Genomic DNA, 23,510 nt, shown 5'->3' with positions numbered 1-23,510 from the left:
AGATCCGTTTCATATACGTTTTCTTCTCAATCCCTCTGGTAACAGCCTTGTTTCTCAAATCTGACGGTCGTTTCAACCCTGGTTCCCTTAAAGTCTGTAGATCGTCGCACACTATCGACGATCAATCACAGGCAGTCTGCCAATATATTCCCGTTAAATGGCTGTTGATCAGCGGTGATCTAAGGTAAATTGTAGCAATCAGCGACGAACTGAGGTAACCTGTAGCAATCTGACATTATCTGAGGTAATATGTAGCAATCTGCAATGATCTGAGGTAATCTGCAAATATCTGAGGTAATCTGTAGCAATCTGCAACGATCTGAGGTAATCTGTAGCAATCTGCAACGATCTGAGGTAATCTGTAGCAATCTGCAAATATCTGAGGTAATCAGTAGCAATCTGCAACGATCTGAGGTAATCTGTAGCAATCTGCAAATATCTGAGGTAATCAGTAGCAATCTGCAACGATCTGAGGTAATCTGTAGCAATCTGCAAATATCTGAGGTAATCAGTAGCAATCTGCAACGATCTGAGGTAATCTGTAGCAATCTGCAACGATCTGAGGTAATCAGTAGCAATCTGCAAATATCTGAGGTAATCAGTAGCAATCTGCAACGATCTGAGGTAATCTGTAGCAATCTGCAAATATCTGAGGTAATCTGTAGCAATCTGCAAATATCTGAGGTAATCAGTAGCAATCTGCAACGATCTGAGGTAATCTGTAGCAATCTGCAAATATCTGAGGTAATCAGTAGCAATCTGCAACGATCTGAGGTAATCTGAGGTAATCTGTAGCAATCTGCAATGATCTGAGGTAATCAGTAGCAATCTGCAACGATCTGAGGTAATCAGTAGCAATCTGCAACGATCAGGCCCCGTGCTTATAAACCTTAAAGTCTAGACTTTAATAAAGTCCAGACTTTAACGTCATGGCAACGTCATTCAAATAGCTTTACGTTAAAGTCTGGACTTTATTAAAGTCTAGACTTTTAAGTATTATAAGCACGGGCCCTGAGGTAATCTGTAGCAATCTGCAAATATCTGAGGTAATCTGTAGCAATCTGCAACGATCTGAGGTAATCTGTAGCAATCTGCAACGATCTGAGGTAATCTGTAGCAATCTGCAACGATCTGAGGTAATATGTAGCAGTCTGCAAAGATCTGTAGCAATCTGCAACGATCAATCGTAGGCTAATCCGTAGCAACATGCCACGATATGTTGTAATCTGTAGCAATCTGTTACTATCTGCGGTAATCTAGTAATTGGCACGATGATTACATATTAATATGTGGCTATCTGCGATGTGTTCAGATTGTATGGCAAGGAGGCGATCTCTAGTATGATCAGAAACGCAGACATTCGCGATCGATTCACACTGAATCTGCCGGGAATTGCGATAGAGTACGCGGACACTTTTTACTAATATGCCGCAGGTAATCGGCGAACAGAGCCATTGAGCCAAATAGGCTTATTTAAGTTACTAGCATATGCAAAATTGCTTTACTTATTTCATAAATAAGTAACAAAACATTGATAATCTGATAGTAGTACACAATAATCTTGTTCTGTTTGGTTACATGAGTGCCTAGGGTCTAGGAATAGGCTACCTAGCTATCCATTGTATTAGTGTTTATTGTAACAAAACATTGATAATCTGACAGTAGTACACAATAATCTTGTTCTTTTTGGTTACACGTGTGCCTAGGGTCTTTTTGGAATACCAATCTATCCATTGTATCAGTTTTTATTGTATGATACCTTTCAACTGTTTTACAAAACTGTATCCAGTATTGTAATGTATTTAAAGTCCTATTCACAAGCCCAAATTCATCATTAATTCTACGTGTTGCATCATCCCGAGTGTTTTTTGTTTTTCTCATTCTCCATGGTACTGGCCCTTAAACCTGATAGCTGTGTTACTTAATAAAAGTGAATAAGGTTGAATATATTATTAACAATATTAATTTTAAAAATCCATCATTAAAATAAGTGTTTTCAACATATTCAGTTTAATGTTCCTATATTCTATTATATGATATAATTTCTGGGTAATGAGTTAATCATGAGCTTATCAGGTAAATCAATATTAATATTTATTATTGTTTTGTAATAATATATGCATTTTACAATAATTTATGCAGTTATTGTTATTTTCATATATTAAGTTATGATTAGCGAAATAATTAATAATTTACAGTGGTATCTTTTGTTCCTCATTCCAGGATAAAGAAGGATGGCGTGCTGTTTTCTATTTCACAGCCGGAGTCGCTCTACTTGCTTTCATCCTGTTTCTATCTTTTGGTTCTGGTAAGTGGTTTTAGAATAATAATTATAACTTCTCATTCCACACGATGGGTTTACATTTTCTTTTCTCACATGCTAGTATTTGGCCAATGAAATTTCGATATTCGTTTTTAACAAGAGTGGAAGGAAGGAATGTTTTATTTAACGACACACTCAACACATTTTAATTATGATTATATGGCGTCACTTTTTATTCATCCTGCACATTTTAAGCATAATAATACCTGACATACTACGTAAATCAATTTAAACAAATTACTGGCTAAATAAAACAGCGTTGTGACGTTTTCTTTCACATATTACTTCACCATTGACAGATACTACAAGATATATTGCTACCTGTAGCTAAGTGTTTGTTTCTTTCTCGTGAAACTTAGCTTCAGTAATAGTTCTGGATTGTTTGAATAATTTATTACGCTAGTTTATGGGTAAACTGCAAACTGTTATATCTAAATACCTGGTGCGAAAGGAACTATTTCTAGTGGGGGTTGGAACAGGCTTTATTGGGGGCACAAGCCAAATGTTTTAGTTTTTTTATACAGAGGACACAAAAACCCCATACATTTTGGTCCTCAAATGGGGTCACAGACCTTTCCACTCCCAGTTCCTATTGACCTTGGCCCTGTCCCATGAAGCGATCTTAGCGTTAAGATCATCTTATCTGTATAACCACCTTATGCACTTCAGTGGCTTTTAACACTAAGATCGCTTAGTAGAACGAGGCCCTGGTCACTCAAACCTCTCCTGCACTTTGGAATCCCACCAGTTCACTATTTGTCATTTCATTCCAGGTGAACAACAGGAGTGGTCCCGTCCTCCAGAGCACATCAAACTCATCCAGAAGACATACCCTCTCGTTCGCAGACTGTACAAGTTATTTCATTCTAGGTGAACAACAGGAGTGGTCCTGTCCTCCAGAGCACATCAAGCTCATCCAGAAGTCATACCCTCTTGTACGCATACTGTACAAGTTATTTCATTCTAGGTGAACAACAGGAGTGGTCCTGTCCTCCAGAGCACATCAAGCTCATCCAGAAGACATACCCTCTCGTTCACAGACTGTACAAGTCACACAGTTCACCATTTGTTATTTCATTCTAGGCGAACAACAGGAGTGGTCCTGTCCTCCAGAGCACATTAATCTCATCCAGAAGACCGACCCTCTCGCTCGCAGACTATACAAATCACACAGCGTCCAGTCACCATCCAGAGATGATGACCTGCTCCCAGCGTGCGAGACGTCAGCTCCCAAGAAACCAGCCAGAGCCTACAGTCTGCAGTCAATGCCCATCTCAGGGATTATCGACTTGGATGACGACAAGAAAGGGGATGTTATAGACTCTACTGATGTCGACAAGGATCCGAAAGATTCGGATTTTGTGGCCAGTGCTGGTGATGGTGGTGGTGATGATGCTTTAAGGACTCAAGACAATGGTGATGACGGACATAGGACACATGAAACTGATGTTTCTCCAGTTAGTGATAATGAATCATCTAGTCTAAATAAAAAGGTGGTATAATTATAGTAGTGCTTTATCTAGTGCAGCTTAAACTGTGATGTGTACATAGACTTTTAATTTTTGTGATATCCATGGTATATTTTAGAAACGTGTTTGCTTAAAACGGGCATTGGAATCACGCATATTAATGTTTAAGAGCTGATTTCTAGACAACAGTTCACCCAACTCAAGAAAATACCAAGCGGAATTTGTATCACCGTCAGAGTTCGGGGTAGTCTCAGGTGCCATGAAAATTGAACACAGTTTAGGTGAAAGGTGCAGGAAATGAAAGTTGGGACATTTTACAATATATAGGATAATTATAAATGAGTTACAGTACCAGTTATTTTTATTATCAAATTTATGTCAGTCATGAAATCATTCTACAGATGAAAATTATTTAATGAGGGACATAAATTTGATAATAACCTGGTACCGGGTTTGGTATTCTATTTATTACCTCAGCTATTTTGTTCTCTAAAAACCTTTTATTTTTGTCATGTATATAGATATGCTGTAAACCAATTTATACACTGTTCCAAGTATTGCTATAACTTTATATTTCATTCACTTTCAAAGGTAATTATTTTTAAAAAAACCAAAGTGCTATTTATTCTTTTAAAAACATCTGTAATGAATTGTATTAAAATAATATTTTACGACAAAATTTTAAAAATGAAAACAGGAGCATAAATAAACTCTTTAAGACATGTGGTGTAATTTTAGTATTAAGTAGTGATTGTGTATTGCCAAAATGTTTGTATTGCAATGCATACCATGTGAAGACCAATTCTTAGCAGATTCTCAATTATTACAATTTATAAAGTGCTCATTTCATGTGTAATGAAATAAAATGATATACCAGTCAATAAAGATTTAGTTGTTTTATTTTGTGTAATACATGGAACAAACAATTTGGCACAATCTTGTGTGATACCAAATTGATAAGTTACCAACAGGTTAAAAAATATTCACTAAGCATCATCATTGCTGTATTATTAACTCTTCAAATAAAGGTACACATTAGATTGTATATGGTTAAACTGTAGACTCAGTCGACATGAAACTTGACCCCCCCCCCCCCCACACCCATGTTCATGACCTTCAGATAAACAAGTACTGTATATATTTGCACAGCTTCAAGTAGAGTCCTACTTTCAAGCTATGAAAACGTATTTAGAATAAATCACTAATATATGGCTGAGACCATTTCACTTTATTACTTTAAAGTACCGTAAAGCATAGCATTGTGCACAAAAACTTTAATTATCCATATACTACACAATCCAGTCTGAAGCCGAGACCATTTCACTTTATTACTTTATAGTACCGTAAAGCATAGCATTGTTCACAAACGACTTTAATTATCCACATATTACACAATCCAGTCTGAAGCTGAAAAAGTTAAGGGCATTCACTATTTTTGCACCGAAAAGATGGATAACAATCTTGTGGAAACCAAAACTGTTTTTTGTGCCAAATGTATGATCAGTCAAAATCTGTTTCAGTTCATCTTGGGTTTAATATGGTGGAGGTTATAGCCGATGACATGAACTAGCAGCCATCTTGAACTTCTCAAAACTCTTTAATGACGACAAAGGTTCATCAGAAAAATCCTTAAAAGTGACACTCTGGCCTACCCAAATCAAGAAGAAATACCACATACAGCTATGGTCAGTTTAAAGTGGATCTGTGGAATGGTGCCTGTAAAAGATCCCTTGCTGCTAATCGAAAAGAGTAGCCCATGAAGTGGCAACAGCGGGTTTCCTCTGTCAATATATGTGTGGTCCTTAACCATATGTCAGACGCAATATAACCATAAATAAAATGTGTTGAGTGCGTTGTTAAATAAAACATCTCTTTCTTTCTTTCCTGAAGTATTGGATTTGCTTGATGGGTGGTCCGACTAGGATCAATCCTGATCATTGGGATATTTCTCTTTCCAGCCAGTGCTCCACAATTGGTGTAACAAAGGCTGTGGTATGTAATATCCTGTCTGTGGGCTGGTGCATATAAAAGATCCCTTGCTGCTTATCTAAAAACTTTCTTGTCCTGGGCAAAGAAACCCGCTGAGGTCGGTACCTGTGCCCAGGACAGGCGTGCACTACAACAGCTTGTTCTGAATGTGCAAGTTAAACAATCAGTCCAGTCCAGTCCAGATCTAATAAAAAAAAAAAAGAAAAAAAAAAAGAGTATCCCATGGAGTGGTGGCAGTGGGTTTCATCTCTACTTATCTGTGTGGTCCTTAACTCTATGTCCAACACCATATAACTGTAGTTAAAATGTGCTGAATGTGTTGTTAAATTAAACTTCTTTCAGTCTTTTTCAAGTATTGGAATACACATCTTCAAACTTTCCAGGAGTTTTGCCAAATATGTTGGCTTTAATGTAACCAAAAATATTGAAAATCAGAGGTTACATGATTTTAGCAAACTGAGATCACAGGTCAAATTGAAACTGTAGAAAAGGGTTTTCTCATATGTTGGTGTATTTCATTATCTAAAAATATATAGAGAATACTACACGAGTGGCTTTTAGATACCATTTATCTTTAAGTTTGAAAATGTATCTTACAAGCAAAAGTGATAAATGGTATCTAACAGACACAAATGTAGTATACAATTGCTAAAAAAACACGTTTAAAATAAATTTAAACGTCTATTCTAACTAAACATAATTACTGACCTAGGCTTGTGGTTAACTTAAACGTGTCACAGAATAATCAATTTTGATTGAGCTCTTTTTTTCTCATTGGACAGTATGGCAGTGACGGCCTGGTCATCACCTAAGAGCAGCCAGTTCCATGTCTTTAAATTGTTATCAAACCTATGTGTTATTAGCATGTGTTGTAAAAAATAACGAATGATGTTCTCACCAAAGGATCTGTGACAAAAAGCTTCAAAATTATACCAAAATCACATCTTTATGTCCTCCAGAAGAAGAGTTATGAGATATAAGATCAGAACGGTCATGAAGTGGTCAAGTTCGGATCAAACTGATGACTTATATCTCTGAAAAGAAGTCAAAATCGAGCTGAATTTTTCATGGTAACATTGTCTCATGAACACAGCAAGTTTCATCAAAATCAAAGGTCATATAAATTACACCATTTCTGGTACAGAATGTGAACCGATCATTGTTAAGGGGAGACACAGGCACCATGCTATATTCTTACAACAAAATGAGTAACACGAGAAAGCAGGTGTTTTAATTATTTATTTTATAGTCTTACTGCACAGACAAATAAATGTTCTGCTCTCATTGCAGAAAACAATACAAAATAACAGCTGTGTATAGTCAGCCTCCATCGACATATTTTGTGTAATTTATTGTTACATGTGCAATAACCTTAATATCTCTTGATATCTTTACCACGATACCTCTCAATACACTTACACATGGATACCATAATGCTGTAATTTTATACATATCTTATAACATGATGTCACCATAATAAAGGATGTTATATTTTCTTTGCCTCATTTCTTGTAATGATATGTTAATGACAAATAAAACAATGGTAACAATAAAGACAGTATTTAATCCAATGTATTGTAATTGTAATTTTTATATCAGACATGTAACTTAATATTTTACTTGTAACTGTATTTAATATACAATATTATATATTTAATGTCTAATATTTCTCTAAAACATTTTATAAAAACTTAAAATAGCTTTTGCTAATGCTCCATTTTCTAAAATGTTAAAACTAGTTTTTTTATACCCTGTCAACAAATTGGGTTTTTAAAAAAATAAATGTCGGAAATTAGCATATATAAAGCAAATCTATAAACATATATCTATATTAAACATTTCAAAGAATACACAGTTAAAAGTAGTATATTATAGGTTGTATAGACTTATTAGAACACACGATATGCATAGCAAACAAGTGCAAATGTGTAAAATCATAGGAGGGAGGGACTGACCTGGCATCAGCCCACATTTTGGCAGTGAAATGCACTCTTTATCGCCATTTGTTCTTCACTCATATTTAATATCAATATTCCAATCAGCATGTCCTGCCCCCAACCTGAAACCCCTGACCCCCTCCCCGCAACTACATGTAGAGGAAAGAATTGAGGATTATAACCAGAAATAAAGAAAACATATTACTCTCTATATAAAAATGTATACACAATGAAATTAGATGAGCCTGTATTTTCAATGGGCCACAACAATACACTAACAGTCACAGCTAAACAGTTAAACAAATATTATGCAGTCCACCTTTTGTAGATGGCCTTTAAAGTCAAGTTTGACTTATTAAGGCAAATATGTTTTGCTTTTTAATTTTTGTTTCATGCCTACATGTATGCATCACTTTTACATAGTATATGACATATATATGTCTTTATATGGGTTTTTTAAAGGACCATTCATTATTATTGTCAACATAAGTTCACAACTATACTTATTATTATATTTAGTCCCCCTCCCCTCCTCCTGAAAGTGAACATCAGAAATGTGAAAACAAATTATTTGTAAAAAATATTTTTAGCAATATTTTTTTTTTAAACCATACACTGGTATTACCCCCCCACCACACCTAACCCCACCCCACCTCTTAGTATATAGTTTTTACTTTACTCAGTTTAAACTGATAATTGCTTACAAGCCCTAAAGCAGGGAAAATAGTGCTACACTGAAGATTCAGATGTAAAAGTGAGCTAAACATTAGCTTTGCACATGCAAGCAAAACATTTATCAAAAGTATTATATACTACAAAAATATTTTTTTAAATTGATAAAACCTAATGAGCAAAAGTATTTTAAAATGGTGATTACAAACACTGAACATTAGTGCAGTTATAATCAAAATGGTGATTACAAACACTGAACATTAGTGCAGTTATAATCAAAATGGTGATTACAAACACTGAACATTAGTGCAGTTATAATCAAAATGGTGACGAGTTTTAAATCTAAAAATAGAAATGAATTTAAAAGCTTCAGTTTCCAACACAATATAATCAACAACGATTTAAAATGACAAATACTTAAGCAACTGAAAACTGCAAGAACACAAACAATATCCTTCAACTATGTAAATATAACAAAACAAATATCTAACTTTAAGTACTATAGAACAAATATTCTTAACCAATTTCTATAAAATTTTACTTGAAAAATACAGTCCAGCTAGAAATATATGATAAATAAAAGTAAGGTTATACCAGTATAACACAACACAGTTTTATAAAGAATTCCACGGAAAAAAAATGTCTTACCTACCATAAACGTTTTCGGTGCTCTATGATGAACATACATAGGTGCAACTATAAACCAAGTTTCAGTTCACTGTGATGAACATACATAGGTGCAACTATAAACCAAGTTTCACTGACCTAGGACATAGTTTGCAAGAAACTGATCTAACTATAAAACTTTAACATTAAGCTATAATAGAAAAGTTGATGCAGTCACTGTTGCCGTCAGAAACAGAATATCTATATCTCACCTCTTTACTTTGTAAAGGTAAAAAAAAGAAAGAAAAAACAGACCATTTATTTTGTGGTACATTGTATACCTAATTGTAGAAAAACATATTTCTAGGGTTTTTTATTACATATAATATTATAATAAACCTGACACTAATAAAAGAATGAAGATTATTCTTCAGTCGAGTCCAGCTTTTGAAACAAAAATATATAATTTTTATTTTATATATAACAATGATTAATAAAGGATTACACACTGTACCTGTATATTTATACCACAGATTTTAAAACTCATTTGATCATTTGATTCAAGTGCTGAGACAATATAAACTTATCCACAAAATATCATTCACATTGTGTATATTTTTGTCATTAAGTAGACCAAGCGAAATTATCTACAAGTAACAACAATGCATTAATACAAACGTGTATAAAAAATGTCAACATTTAAGGTAAAATCAATTGCATTATTAATGGATAAAGTAAACAGCTATGCCCTATATGGTTCTTTTAATGATATAATACGGACAATACAAATATCAAATATCATATATGCTTAGTATAGAAAGGGTACCTGACACCTTTATTAAAAAAAAAAAAAAAAAATTATCTTTACTTTACAATCAAATACAAATTTGTTCATTTCTATAATAAAATTCCATCACTGTTTACAACCAAATTCAATTGCTTTTCACAACCATATTCCATGTTTTACAACCAAAGTTCATGATTTACAACCAAATTAATGACTTTACACAACCAAAATGCACAATTTCTTCACAATTAAATTTATGTTTTCAATAAAAATCCATTACACTTTTGTAACCTACAAATTTATCAAGTTAGCCACACATACTGCTGTAATAATACAATACAATCAAAACAGTTCTTGTTTAGAACAACTTAATGCTTCACACTATCAGCTGAGACAAACCAAGAGATATTAAACATATATGTCTTTGTACAGAATGGCCATATTTCTTTTCTTTTTTTGTGAATGTGCAGGAACATTTGGTATCATAATTCATGGAGCACATGGATAGCGGCTGAATGTAGCATGCCACCGTTTTGTTCAGGAACATTTGGTATCATAATTCATGGAGCACATGGATAGCGGCTGAATGTAGCATGCCACCGTTTTGTTCAGGAACATTTGGTATCATAATTCATGGAGCACATGGATAGCGGCTGAATGTAGCATGCCACCGTTTTGTTCAGGAACATTTGGTATCATAATTCATGGAGCACATGGATAGCGGCTGAATGTAGCATGCCACCATTTTGTTCAGGAACATTTGGTATCATAATTCATGGAGCACATGGATAGCGGCTGAATGTAGCATGCCACCGTTTTGTTCAGGAACATTTGGTATCATAATTCATGGAGCACATGGATAGCGGCTGAATGTAGCATGCCACCGTTTTGTTCAGGAACATTTGGTATCATAATTCATGGAGCACATGGATAGCGGCTGAATGTAGCATGCCACCGTTTTGTTCAGGAACATTTGGTATCATAATTCATGGAGCACATGGATAGCGGCTGAATGTAGCATGCCACCATTTTGTTCAGGAACATTTGGTATCATAATTCATGGAGCACATGGATAGCGGCTGAATGTAGCATGCCACCGTTTTGTTCAGGAACATTTGGTATCATAATTCATGGAGCACATGGATAGCGGCTGAATGTAGCATGCCACCGTTTTGTTCAGGAACATTTGGTATCATAATTCATGGAGCACATGGATAGCGGCTGAATGTAGCATGCCACCGTTTTGTTCAGGAACATTTGGTATCATAATTCATGGAGCACATGGATAGCGGCTGAATGTAGCATGCCACCATTTTGTTCAGGAACATTTGGTATCATAATTCATGGAGCACATGGATAGCGGCTGAATGTAGCATGCCACCGTTTTGTTCAGGAACATTTGGTATCATAATTCATGGAGCACATGGATAGCGGCTGAATGTAGCATGCCACCGTTTTGTTCAGGAACATTTGGTATCATAATTCATGGAGCACATGGATAGCGGCTGAATGTAGCATGCCACTGTTTTGTGCAGGAACATTTGGTATCATAATTCATGGAGCACATGGATAGCGGCTGAATGTAGCATGCCACTGTTTTGTTCAGACTACAAAGTGCAGAATACGAAATGGTAAATGCTAAAACATTTCATTGTACATGGAGGCCCTTAAAGGCGCAAGACCCTAGTTTTAACCAGTAAAAATGGACACTAAGTTTAGTTGATCCACAAACCTTAACTCATTTGGATCATGTTACAACAGAGTGAAAGAAGAGTCTGTGACGTTAAAACAGGAAATATCCTTAAACATAGACTACAACTCAAATCAATAAATCGCTATTTCTCAGATGCACGTGTGTTTTTAAAAATATGAAAAATGAATTTTTGGGTATTAGAAACACCAGGATGACCAGAAACACTTCGGTTTTACGGAAATGAATAATCTAAAGAATAAAATATAAGTAATGTTTGATTTCAGTGATCATAAATGGCTCCAGTAGTGAAAAATATGCTGTAGTGTTGAAAAACTAGGGTCTGTTCCTTTAACATGCTTCAATATTAACCAATCATCTAATTTCTTACTAATGATGGTCTGCTGTGTTCAGTTTGAGATGACACATTTTAATACCTTTACAAGTATACTGAACAGCAAAAGAAACGTGAATTATTTTGCTTTAAAATGTGCAAGGCAATGTGCATACACATTCTGTGACAGCAATACATGACTTTCCCCAATAAAATAACATATCTTTGAATTTGATCCAAACATTCAGCTTGCAGACCAGGGGCCTAATTCACTAAACTCTCGCAACTTTGCGATCTCGCAGTGCAATGCTAAAAGACTTGCAAAGAGGATGCTTTGTTGTCTAGCAGAACCTAAGAGACCTTTGTGAATAAGGCCCCAGGTCCCACTTCCACAAAGTGATCTTAGTGCTAAGATCACCGTAAGTGCATTAGATAGGTATGTATGCACTTAAGGTAATCTTAGTGCTAAGATTGCTTCCTGGAATGAGGCCCCGACCCGAATCACATTTACTTTCTCTGGGATGAAATTCAGATGCAACCAACGACAGTTACTTTGGAAGAACTACACATGTACAGCTGCACAAATGTGTGCAAGTATCAAGTACATACTACACATGTACAGCTGCACAAATGTGTGCAAGTATCAAGTACATGTACATGTAGGTGTGCAGCCACATTCCTGGATACTTTATAAACTTATTAATAAACTCGCTGTACTGGAGATGCCATTTGTGACTGACAGTCGGTGGGCACAAGAGTTCATATACATTAAAATTCAGCACATGACTCTGAATTTAATAAAAATATAAAGTAAATAACATTGCCCTATTAAAAATAGTTATGAAATGTTTCACTTAAAAATATTTGCTGACATCTGTATTTGTCAATTTTGTATTCTTTAATTTTTGTATGTTTCTTTTATGGTCAGTGTATATATATATTTTTTTTTTACTGTATCCTAGTATAGATTCATAACAATATCTAGAACAAAAGCTGTATTATGTATTCAAGCAGAGATTATGCAAAACCTCATCAGCTGCTGTTATTTCCATGCCAGCTATGTTTTACTGATTACACAGTTTAGGAAGGAGCTTAATCATATTAATGCTAGGCTCCGACTGTTAACTGTCACAATGAAGTTGGCCAACTTGACGGTTGTGCTGTAATTCCCCCAACTCCTGCCTTAAGACGGATGCACTCAGATTAATAACTAATGTGTTATACAACTAGAACTGAGTGCTCAGACTAGCAACTAGACAGTCGTAGAAGTTGTGACAACAGAAAGTTGGCCAACTTTCTGCTGGCAGTTGGTAGTCTGAGACGAGCATTACACCACTGTATTTGAATAGGCATCCTGCCACTGTGAAACAGAATGAACAAAAGTAACTGACAACAGAATCCAATCCTCTTGCAACCATTTTTAAAAAGGCATTTTGATATGTTTCTTTCTAATCAGTTCAAATCTGTTTCTCCTCAAATCAATTTATTTTAATCAGACTTTGCCATGTAAGGGGAGCTATCACTCTGACTCCCCATCACTCCCCTCAGGCTAGTGCAAGGAGAAATTTTTTAGTTCACCGTAAAATGTAAATTTATATGATATCAATATGGTAATATCTTAAATGTATCCCCATATGGGCAATGGGCAACTAGTTTTACGTGCTCGTGTATCACTGGGGTTTTGAACAAGCCTCTCACGAGTAAAGTCTCTGATATGATCAGGGGCCTGACTCGGGACAGGAGGTGATCTCCATAATCTAAGTACAGGAGTAATTAATCACTCATATCAGTTTGTTTTCACTGCAAGGTCTGTTTTAGTGTGCTTGTTCAGTCTATACTGTCATAAAGCACGTCTGACACAGGCACATAGTTTGACTTTAATCTGTACATATGACCAGAATTTAAAATTTCACTAAAACAAGTCAACTGAATACAACACCTGGAAAATCAATTAACACTTCTATCAGTCAGGGGTGTAACTAGATTTCATCATTAAAGTGACCAAGACTTCTCTCCCCACCCCATTAAATTAAACAAATTAAGTTTGATGAGAAGCAATTTTCTATGTTGTCAAAACATAATTTATTTTTACATATTCCAGAGTGCGAATAATTTTTACATGCTCATATACCACTAGAGTTTTGAGCATGTCCGTCCGGGATCCTGTCTCTGGATAACTAGGGGCTTGTCACAGGACAGACATATTCCAGAGGGGAAAAGAAAGGTACTTCATGCTTCAAGGTCTGTGTCACAAAAAGTATACTTAAAGGAGTACACTGCCTACAGGTGTATGCCCATACTATTAGAGATGATCATAAAAGATCTAAGGATAATACATAATACATCATAGGCAGGCAGTTTTCAGAGCAATAAATAGACGTTGTGGCAAGGTTTGGCCTGTACATAAATAATAAAACTGGTTATGCAGAATAACACTGGCAATTCTTTGAGAGAAAAAACATCATGCAAAACACTCATTCAAAAACCATGCATTCATACAAGACATACCAGATATTATTTCATCTCTTTTACATGATATATAATTTTCTTGATATGTTACTGTGAAATCACTTTTATCCATGGTGGTCTAATTTTCATGTAATTTGTGGACTAGTGCAGTCAATTAATTTAAGAACAATGAAAATATAATACATGTGTACATTTAATATGAATTTATCATACTACTTGAAATCAGTTATATTTAGCAAAACCATGAAAGTTAAAGCCCACAAAAATAAGATTTCACATTACTTTACTTCCACAATATATGTTTATTCCAACTATAACCATTTAATTCCTTCACTATATCCATTCCTTCATTATATCCATTCCTACAATATATCCATTCCTTCATTATATCCATTCCTTCAATATATCCATTCCTTCAATAACTCTTGTTAGTCAGTATATTTGTACATTCTTGGTTAATGCCATATACAATCTAAATATATGACAGTAAAACCCCTCTAAACTGGACACCCATGGGACCAAGTAAATGCTTTGGTGTTAGAGATATCCAGTTTAGAGAGGTTCTATTTGGTACTGATGTTTAAAAATGGACAATGAAAAACATGTTAATTCCAGTTTACCGAGGGTCCGGTTATGAAGGGTTTCACTCTATTTGTTAACTGAATCATCATTTCATTCTCTCAGCATACCATTCAACTCCTTCAATGTTAAATAGGCGTCGGAAATGGTGTGTGTGTGTGTGTGTGTGCATTGCCCCCACCCCCACCCCCCAACTCTGAAACTGGGGGGGCCACAATATGATCTTGCATTTAATAAGTGTCCCCCCCCCCCCCCCAAGTTGCTGCCATCTTCTGACACCTATGAATCATTGAATTCACTCAATAAACTATTTTACTATTACAAAAAATTCTAAATCTATAATGATATATTCGTGTCTAGTAAATCATTATTATGCTCTCATATTGTATATTTAACTCCTCAATCAACTATTCCATTCTCATAGCATATGAACATTACAGAATAATGTTTTAACCATACTTCCAAATGATTACATGGGGAAAAAAAACATTTCTCGATGTGACAATATCCCCAGCAGGTACAAACAATGGGCAAAGCCATCAGCGAAACAAGTGTCTAAACTAAAGTTCACCTGAAACCAAGATTACAGTAAAGCTGCAGAGAAGTACAGACCTGTGACTGTGTGTGTGTTCATAGCACTATTTTTCAATTTGTTTTGGGGAAAACAAAACAGTAGTTTTTGACTAGAAATTAATATTATAAACATTCAAACTTGAAAGCATTGGCACACAGGGTTTATCAACGCTGGTGCCTATGTAAAAAAAAAAAAAAAAAAAAAAATCTGAAATGTACAGAATTTGATAATTCTGGAGAGGTGGCTGCCCTACCAACCCCAGTCTTGTATGTTTTTCTTGAAATGTATACCGTGATTATTATACCAAACATACTCTGTCAGTGTTATGGACATAGAAAATCATACTGAGGTAACATTTGTAATGCTGAAAATGGTGTCAAACAGGACCACAAAAAACTCACATTACATTTCCAACCTTGCAAAACACTGCCACAGAGGATGAAGTATGTTTTACTGTGGTAAACATTTTTGAATAATCGCAGCTGCAGTCTTCCTGTAAACAACGGTTCCATAATAATTTATGTTCATGTGGCATCCATTTCCACTGATTGGAACATAACCCACTGCTTTAAAACTTGGTTCAAAACATGTCTTTGTAAACGTGCATACAAAAACATTAGCTTAGACAAATGGGTACACAAATGCACACACACACACACACCCACACCCACGCATGCACGCACATACGCACGCATGCACAAACAAAAGATAAGTTTTTAGGTCCATAAATGTTCACACTTTGTAGTTCATCAGTACAAAAAATCATAGTTCACACAAATAACTGGCGAAATGTGCACACAACAAAGATGCAGCGTTTGCTTCATAAAGCTTCACTCTTTGAAGTAGGTCTGTACAAAACATCACAGTTCATGTAGAACAAATGGAAAACCATTGCAGTAATAGGTTCATAAAGCTTTGCATTTCGTAGACCATGCATCTGCAGAATACATCACAGTCTGTAGTATACTGTACCCCAACTCTGGTTCACAGAATGTCGAAAATTCAAGTACTAACATTAATACACACCAATATTCACTTGAGAATCAGGCCAGTCAATGAATGAGAAACTACGCAGCAAATGTACAGTTAACAGCTCTAACAAAACAACAGTTGTACGTCGACACAAAACTCAAGACGTCCTGTGTTCCATAACATTTTGCTTGCACGAACATTTCTCAACCTGAAAAAGGAGTCGCTCCAAGAAAACAACAACCGACGTGTAGCTTAGCACTGTAGTACTGCACCATTGATATCACAGAATGAAAACCCCCTGTCTCCGACACACACATGTGCGCACACACGGTCACGTGTCGACAGGAGTGTAAGGAATATTATGGTTCGCAGTCTCTGAGGTGTAGCGCACTTTGTTTTTGAAGATGTTTTTTGTGATATGTTTGTGTTCGAGTCTGTCGTCGTCGCGGCTGGCCGAGCCGGTCGCGAGCTGCTGAACCAGGGCGGCCGTTTCCAGGTTGTTCAGCTTCTCCTCTTCTGGTGGCAAACTCGTCACACGATCCTGAAATTAAAAACAACATCATTGTCTAAATATAGAATACTAAACGAGCTTGCTTGTCATACCATTTTTATGAAATGAGTGAACGGGTTTGGTATCTGACTAGTGAAAGCATGTCAGATACCAACACTGTTTACAAGTTTCATAAAAATGGTATGACAGGCAAGCTAGTTTAGTATTTTATTTATTACAAACTAACTGCAAACAAGCTGTAACGCAGAAGTAAGCAGATGTCGGAACCTACTACACATTATTTTTCTACGAATTGGATCAGCAAGTGATCTACGTCACACCAATATTACACTACCGTATATTGCCGTGTATTAGCCGACTCCTTGTATAAGCCGACCTCTTAGTTTGACCCTAAATATCAAGTACAAAATCATCGGCCTCGTGTATAAGCCGAAGTCATCTTTTGTCCAGTTGTATATTGTATTGGTTTCAATAATACTGTCAACAAATAAGACTTGTGCTTTTCTTTTTCACTGTATTTTTTTCCCCTTTAATTATTACAGACACGGTAATCGTCATTGCAATGCTAACGTCTTCCATGCCGTGCAAAAATAATTTAGCACTGATAAATCATAACAGGAAAATAAACAATTCAAGCTGTAACAACATACCATTGCACATAAGTAATTAAATTATTCACTGGACAGCAAATAATAAACTCATTAAGGCATGTTTAATCCCTGTTTTCCCCTCCACACAGAAAAACAATTCTGTGGTCCATGGCTGTTGTTTACACAAAATTGTGTAATCCAATCAAATAAGAGCTTACAAAATGATATAGACAGAGGTATCAAACAAAGATGGCGGAACACGTTTTTACCATTGAAATGACAATAAAACAAGTAATTTTTATTATTATTCATCAAACTATTAATGCATTCAAGAACAAAAAACAACATAATATTGCATGACAGGGTGTATTATTTATATTGTGCACAATTTATTGTTACATAAGCTGTGAAAGGCTCTAAGGGTCTGATCAAAATTTGTAAGTCGGGGTCGGGAGTGTTTTCGATCGGAATTTTATGAACCAATTTGTTGCCTCCGTCTATAAGCCGACTCTCTTCTTTTGGAAAGTATTTCTAGACTTCAAAAGTCGGCTAATACATGTCAATATACGGTAGTTAGATATTGAGTGATTGCTATGACATGAGCAATATTTTACACGGGTGTGTAATAATAACAAATATATATACAGTCAAATGTCTTTATCTCAGATGTTGAAGTCTGAATCAAGTAGCACGAGATATCGGTGACATGAGACAAGCACAATAGTTATTAGTGAAAATTATGCAATGGTGACAAGATAACAAATTGAGATAACATATAAAGGTAAGTTTATATAAAATATTTATTTTTGAAAAATGTTTAATGTTCTCCGTGCAAGGGCCCGGATACATCAAAAGCTGTAGTATGTGTCTTTTTAACTATGGGAAAGTGTTTTTCAGAAGTAAGTAAGTCAGTCAGTCAGTCAGTCAGTCAGTGTGTCTGTGTGTCTGTCTGTCTGTCTGTCTTACTCTCAAGCATGCATTTTGTCAGTCAGTCAGTCAGTCAGTCAGTGTGTCTGTGTGTCTGTCTGTCTGTCTGTCTTACTCTCAAGCATGCATTTTTCTGACTAGATCACTGCCATGAGATAAAGACTTTGATCAGTATTACAGATACTTACATCTTTTTTAACATATCGAAAAATCTGCCAACCCCGTTGGTTGCGTATGTCAGAGTTGATGGTTTCTGTGCTGGCTTTCTGGTAAGTTGGATTAGCGTATGTAAGGGTGGTAAGCTCTTCAACATTGTATTGTCGTCGTCTTTGCCTGCAAATAGGTTAAAATGTGATTCATGAAACATTCAAAACATGGGTTTTGTATAATGAATGTTTAATGACCCCAGCATGAAAAATACATTGGCTATTGGGTTTTATATAGTACTAACAGAACTAACAAAAAATGTGTAGAACCATCTATGAAATTTGTGACAAATTTTAACTAAAATTAGAATTCTGAGGAATTAAATAACTTGCTTAAAATAAACTGATTTGGTGAATAAAGAAACAGTTTGTGATGTAACATTTTGAATTAATTTAGTTCTTACAAAAAAAAAAAAAAAAAAAAAAAAAAAAAATTATAATAAAAAAAAAAAAATTATAATAAAAAAAAAAAATAAAAAAATAAATAAATATATATATAGAGGTTATTACCAGAGTGTTTTTCGGTATCGTTAATATCATATATTAGGAATAAAAATTGTATTATGCAAGCCTCTGGCGAGCATAATACATTTTTTTATTCCTAATATATGATATTGACAATACCGAAATACATGAGGGTAATAATCTCTTTATCATATAAGCTCAAGCTTAATACGTGTTTTTGTAAACTGTATACACAACTTTAATTCCAGTCCTCCATTACTAGATATTCAAATGACGTAAGAATATGTGGCGCGGTGTATTTTTGAATGGAAATGACGTCAAACTCGAATGACGTCATTTTGGATGTCCTTACATCAAAATAAAGTTATGCCTAACGTTTTTTGTTTTCTGAATGCTGGACAGCTTTCAGTGTCAAATTGCCATTGAAATGTTTTAATTTGATGACTATGAATGCATACGTCAATCATGGAGTGTCACCCAAGAATGTTTGCTTAAATGTCAATAAACCTAGTGCCGAGACCTCGACTAATTTACATCTAATTTGCAAAGTTATCAAATTCTTAAAGTATGTGATCTGAAAAATATCACATACTTTGATTGCACTGAAAATGTAAGATATTATATGATAAATATATATATATATATATTAAAATAATATTTTCTTTTAATTATTATTTTGTTAAACATACAGTTAGATGTTGATACAACTATAAACCAAGTTTCATTGATCTAGGACTTAAAGTTTGTGAGAAATGGATGTAAACACTAAACTGTAACACTGAAGATGAACACAAAAGTTGACACTGTTGCCTTCGAAAAAGTAATAACTATCTCGCCTTTTGACTCTAAGCGAGTCTGACAAGACAAGTCAAAAACTGTATTAAATAAAACTAAATTATAAATTGATATATTTCATTCATATTATATTATGTAATTAAACTTCTTCTTTTTTTTACCTTTTCCATAAAATAAAAATGATGAGGAAAATCACAAGAGCGATGGCCGCCACGACAGCTACTGCAATATAAACTCCTTCTCCATGCTTACCTGTGGAAAAAATTAAAAGTCACACAAATTAGTAGTGAAAATTACTATCAGTGATACAAAAATATACTGAGTGATACATTTTACCACAACCCCATTAACCACAAGCACACAAAACATTATTTAAAACAAATATATACAGTCAATTAAATCTGCATACAATAAAGAATTTTTACACCAGTCTTTGGACTGAAAATAAGAAAAACCAACCAACAGAATTAGATAATTTTGTTTGTTTTGTTTAAAGACAACACTAGAGCACATTAATCATCGGCTATTGGATGTCAAACATTTGGTAATTTTGACATATAATCAGAGGAAACCCATTATATTTTTCCATTAGTAGCAAGAGATCTTTTATATGCACCATCCCACAGACAGGATAGCACATACCATGGCCTTTGATACACCAGTCGTGGTGCACTGGTTGGAAAAGAAATATCCCAATGGACCATCGTCCGGATTCCCAGACCGACCGCGCGTCAGGCGAGGACTTTGCAAGTGGACTACATCTCTATTAATATCTACTGGAGACTGTACACTTACTGTCATTGTGAGTGTTCAGTCCACCATTATTACAGTGCCCAGCAGCTTCTTCAGACAGGGTACATTTACTGAAACAAAACAAAAGATGTGTACATTTAATGACTACGGTAAAATGCTCAAAACCTTAGTGGTATATGAGCATGTTAAAATTCACCCCACATTTAATGAAACAAAACAAAGATGTATCACAATGGTTACATGTACTCAAACAAAACAAAATAAATATCTGGATGTACATTATTCACAATAACAGTGGTTTTCTGACCAAAATTATTTAAAATCCTGAACAACGATTCATATTGCAATATTTGGTGATTTTCGTCGTTGGTAAAACGATCAAAGTTATTATCAAATTAGCTGTCACAATCAGCTATCGATCCCTGAAAATGACCGCAACATGCCGCCATTGCTGTCAAGCGATAATACTTGCCGAAAACAAAAATTTCAAGGTATTTTCAATTGAAAAATCAAAATAAAAGCCACCATTTCGAAAAGAAATCTTTTTTCTTTTATTATATTTCCATTTCCGGTGAGTGTCATGTGCATAACGGCGGGAAATACGAATTAGGGAAAGCACTGTATGCAGTATACAGTATGTCGACTGACGTGACATCGGGCGTTCGCCTGCCTGCAGTAGTTAGAAGGTTAAGTAGCTCAATCTGGATTTGATCTCCAAATAATTTCGTATGAATGAAAAAATATATATTAGGAAATAAAATGAAGTTTGACCTAGTTACAAACACTAGGATGATCAAAAACACATTTAATATACAGCCACTGATTTTTTGTGCCAAAAACTATGTTTAATATATAATTACAGTGGTTAAAAAGTCTCCATTAGTGGGCAACATCTGAACAATTGCAGCAAACTCAGGAACGAAGTCCTTTAAATGAAAAAAACATAAACATTAAACACCCAGTAAACTATATTTATTTAGATCACTCATTTAATTGTGCTGACCTACTGTAAATTATATTTTAAAACAAATAATGGGTTGTGAGACCATTTGTTTGTCTAGAAAACTGTTATCGTAGACTAGAACTTACAGTGTTTTGCCTGGTTTGGAGTTAATGTCAATATTGGCAATGTCAGAAGTATCATAATGATTCAGATCTGTAGCAACAGGCACTGAAAGTAAAAAATAATTATACCTTAAAATACCACCGAAGAAGTCCTAGCGGATTTTCGCAGCAATTGTAATGTTAAGCCTGGGAGGATGTACAGACAAAAAGCATATCATGGCAGTAAAATTGTTTCATCTTTATATAAACTTTGACAGAATCAGTAAACCTGAGTGGGTAGAATATCTTACATATACACACCAAGATATTACAACCAAATACAACACAATCACCAAAAACTGGAAATATATTAATTCATGTACTCAAATTCTAAAATATTTGCTAAAATTTCAGATATAATACAGTGAAACTCTTCTAAACCGGACACGCTTAGGACAAAGTAAAAAGTCTGGTTTTAAGAGGTATTTGGTTTAGAGAGGTTCTCTTCTGCAAGATATTTAAAACAGGACCATGAAAAATGTCCAGTTTTGAGGGAATTCCGGTTTACAGAGGGTCCGGTTTTGAGAGGTTTCACTACATACTGTGATAAACTCACTTTTATCAGCATTATTCTAGTATTATAAAGCTTAACACAATCACCCCACCTCACATTTCACACTTTTTGTACTGTGCCATTCTACATCTGGAAGCATAAATATATGAATCAATAAAGATCTATGCTATCTAATGTACGGTGCATTAAGACAATAAATCTCACCCGTTAGGCAGGGGCCACCCTCTGGAATGTTGGGGCATGCACACACGTAATTGTTCGACCTGGCAAGACACAGATGAGTGCAGGCACCGTTGTTTTTACTGCACCCATTGGAGCCTGTGAAAGACAAAAAAAACAAATGTATAATTTATTACCTCAGTTAACTGAAATTACTGTTATTTTCTCAGTGAAAACTATCACAAAAGAGCCACCTGTTACCTGATTTTGTTAAACTGTTATCAGTATCCAATTTGACAGTCATAATTTGATGGGGGGGGGGGGGGGGGGGGGGATATAACAGTATTTGTTTTAAAGCAAATTTTATTTCAAACGTATGACAAATGACAACTATTTGATTTAAGACCAACAAATAACTGATTGTTTTTTTAAATTACTGTATATATACAACATATAACATGTTTACAGACATTAAAAGAAATATATTTGTAACTGTTTATTATTGGTAATAACTACAGACACCCACCAGCCATAGTTTGAAATGTGCTGAAGCATTCCTTTTCTTTATTATTATTACTGTCCTGGCATACAAGCTATATGCTGATCACCGTGAGCATTGAAATCATTTCTCAAAGACAGCTTATAGATGGACTAGTCTCTGGTACTAGTTGGGATGGCACAAACCACCTGATGGTACCGACGCTGCAATTCACCACACCTCAGATGATCACTATGTCACTGTGCTACATCTCATCCTCAGTGAGATAAACAACCACAGGTGAAGCTACGGCTTATGTTTCTTTAATCTAAGATTTGTAGGTTGTAAGAAACACATTTAAACACAAAACTTAATGTTCAGCTAAATATAAAAGTTGTTGAAAATGTAACATCTATATCTTGCACTTAAATTACAGATAAAAAAAACCCCAAGGACAGATCCAGGAAATATTCTACAGAGGGGGAGATGGAACCAATGGGAAAAGGGTACGTGAACTAACTCATCAAAGGCCATTCAAACAAACAAAACTATTAAAAGATTTTAAAAGAAAAATAGGTGCACTTAAATATATTTAGGGGGGGGGGGG

The 23,510-nt window shown here is 35.0% G+C and overlaps 2 protein-coding genes across 6 annotated transcripts in view; one reads left to right on the top strand and one right to left on the bottom strand.

The window, feature by feature from the left end:
* The window catches only part of LOC121381023 (vesicular glutamate transporter 2-like), a 33,014-nt gene extending 28,341 nt beyond the window's left edge, over window positions 1–4,673 (top strand). For all 5 annotated transcript variants that reach the window (XM_041510104.1, XM_041510102.1, XM_041510101.1 and 2 more), the window contains 2 exons: window positions 2,224–2,308; window positions 3,407–4,673. In XM_041510104.1, coding sequence (XP_041366038.1) covers window positions 2,224–2,308; window positions 3,407–3,825 — 504 coding nt within the window. In that variant the 3' untranslated portion in view covers window positions 3,826–4,673. The remainder of the gene's footprint in view (window positions 1–2,223; window positions 2,309–3,406) is intronic.
* Window positions 4,674–10,263: 5,590 nt separating this feature from the next.
* Window positions 10,264–23,510, bottom strand: part of LOC121380544 (low-density lipoprotein receptor-related protein 4-like) — a 111,969-nt gene continuing 98,722 nt past the window's right edge. Inside the window, exons 32-37 of the mRNA XM_041509398.1 lie at window positions 22,471–22,584; window positions 21,738–21,819; window positions 20,691–20,758; window positions 20,057–20,147; window positions 18,618–18,762; window positions 10,264–16,942 (exon numbers count right to left, since the gene is read on the bottom strand). Coding sequence (XP_041365332.1) covers window positions 16,733–16,942; window positions 18,618–18,762; window positions 20,057–20,147; window positions 20,691–20,758; window positions 21,738–21,819; window positions 22,471–22,584 — 710 coding nt within the window. The 3' untranslated portion in view covers window positions 10,264–16,732. The remainder of the gene's footprint in view (window positions 16,943–18,617; window positions 18,763–20,056; window positions 20,148–20,690; window positions 20,759–21,737; window positions 21,820–22,470; window positions 22,585–23,510) is intronic.

The sequence above is a fragment of the Gigantopelta aegis genome, chromosome 9, assembly GCF_016097555.1.
Source record: "Gigantopelta aegis isolate Gae_Host chromosome 9, Gae_host_genome, whole genome shotgun sequence".
NCBI classification, from domain to species: Eukaryota; Metazoa; Mollusca; class Gastropoda; order Neomphalida; family Peltospiridae; genus Gigantopelta; species Gigantopelta aegis.
Note: the sequence above shows the minus strand (reverse complement) of the source record. Positions and strands in the feature narration are given on the sequence as shown.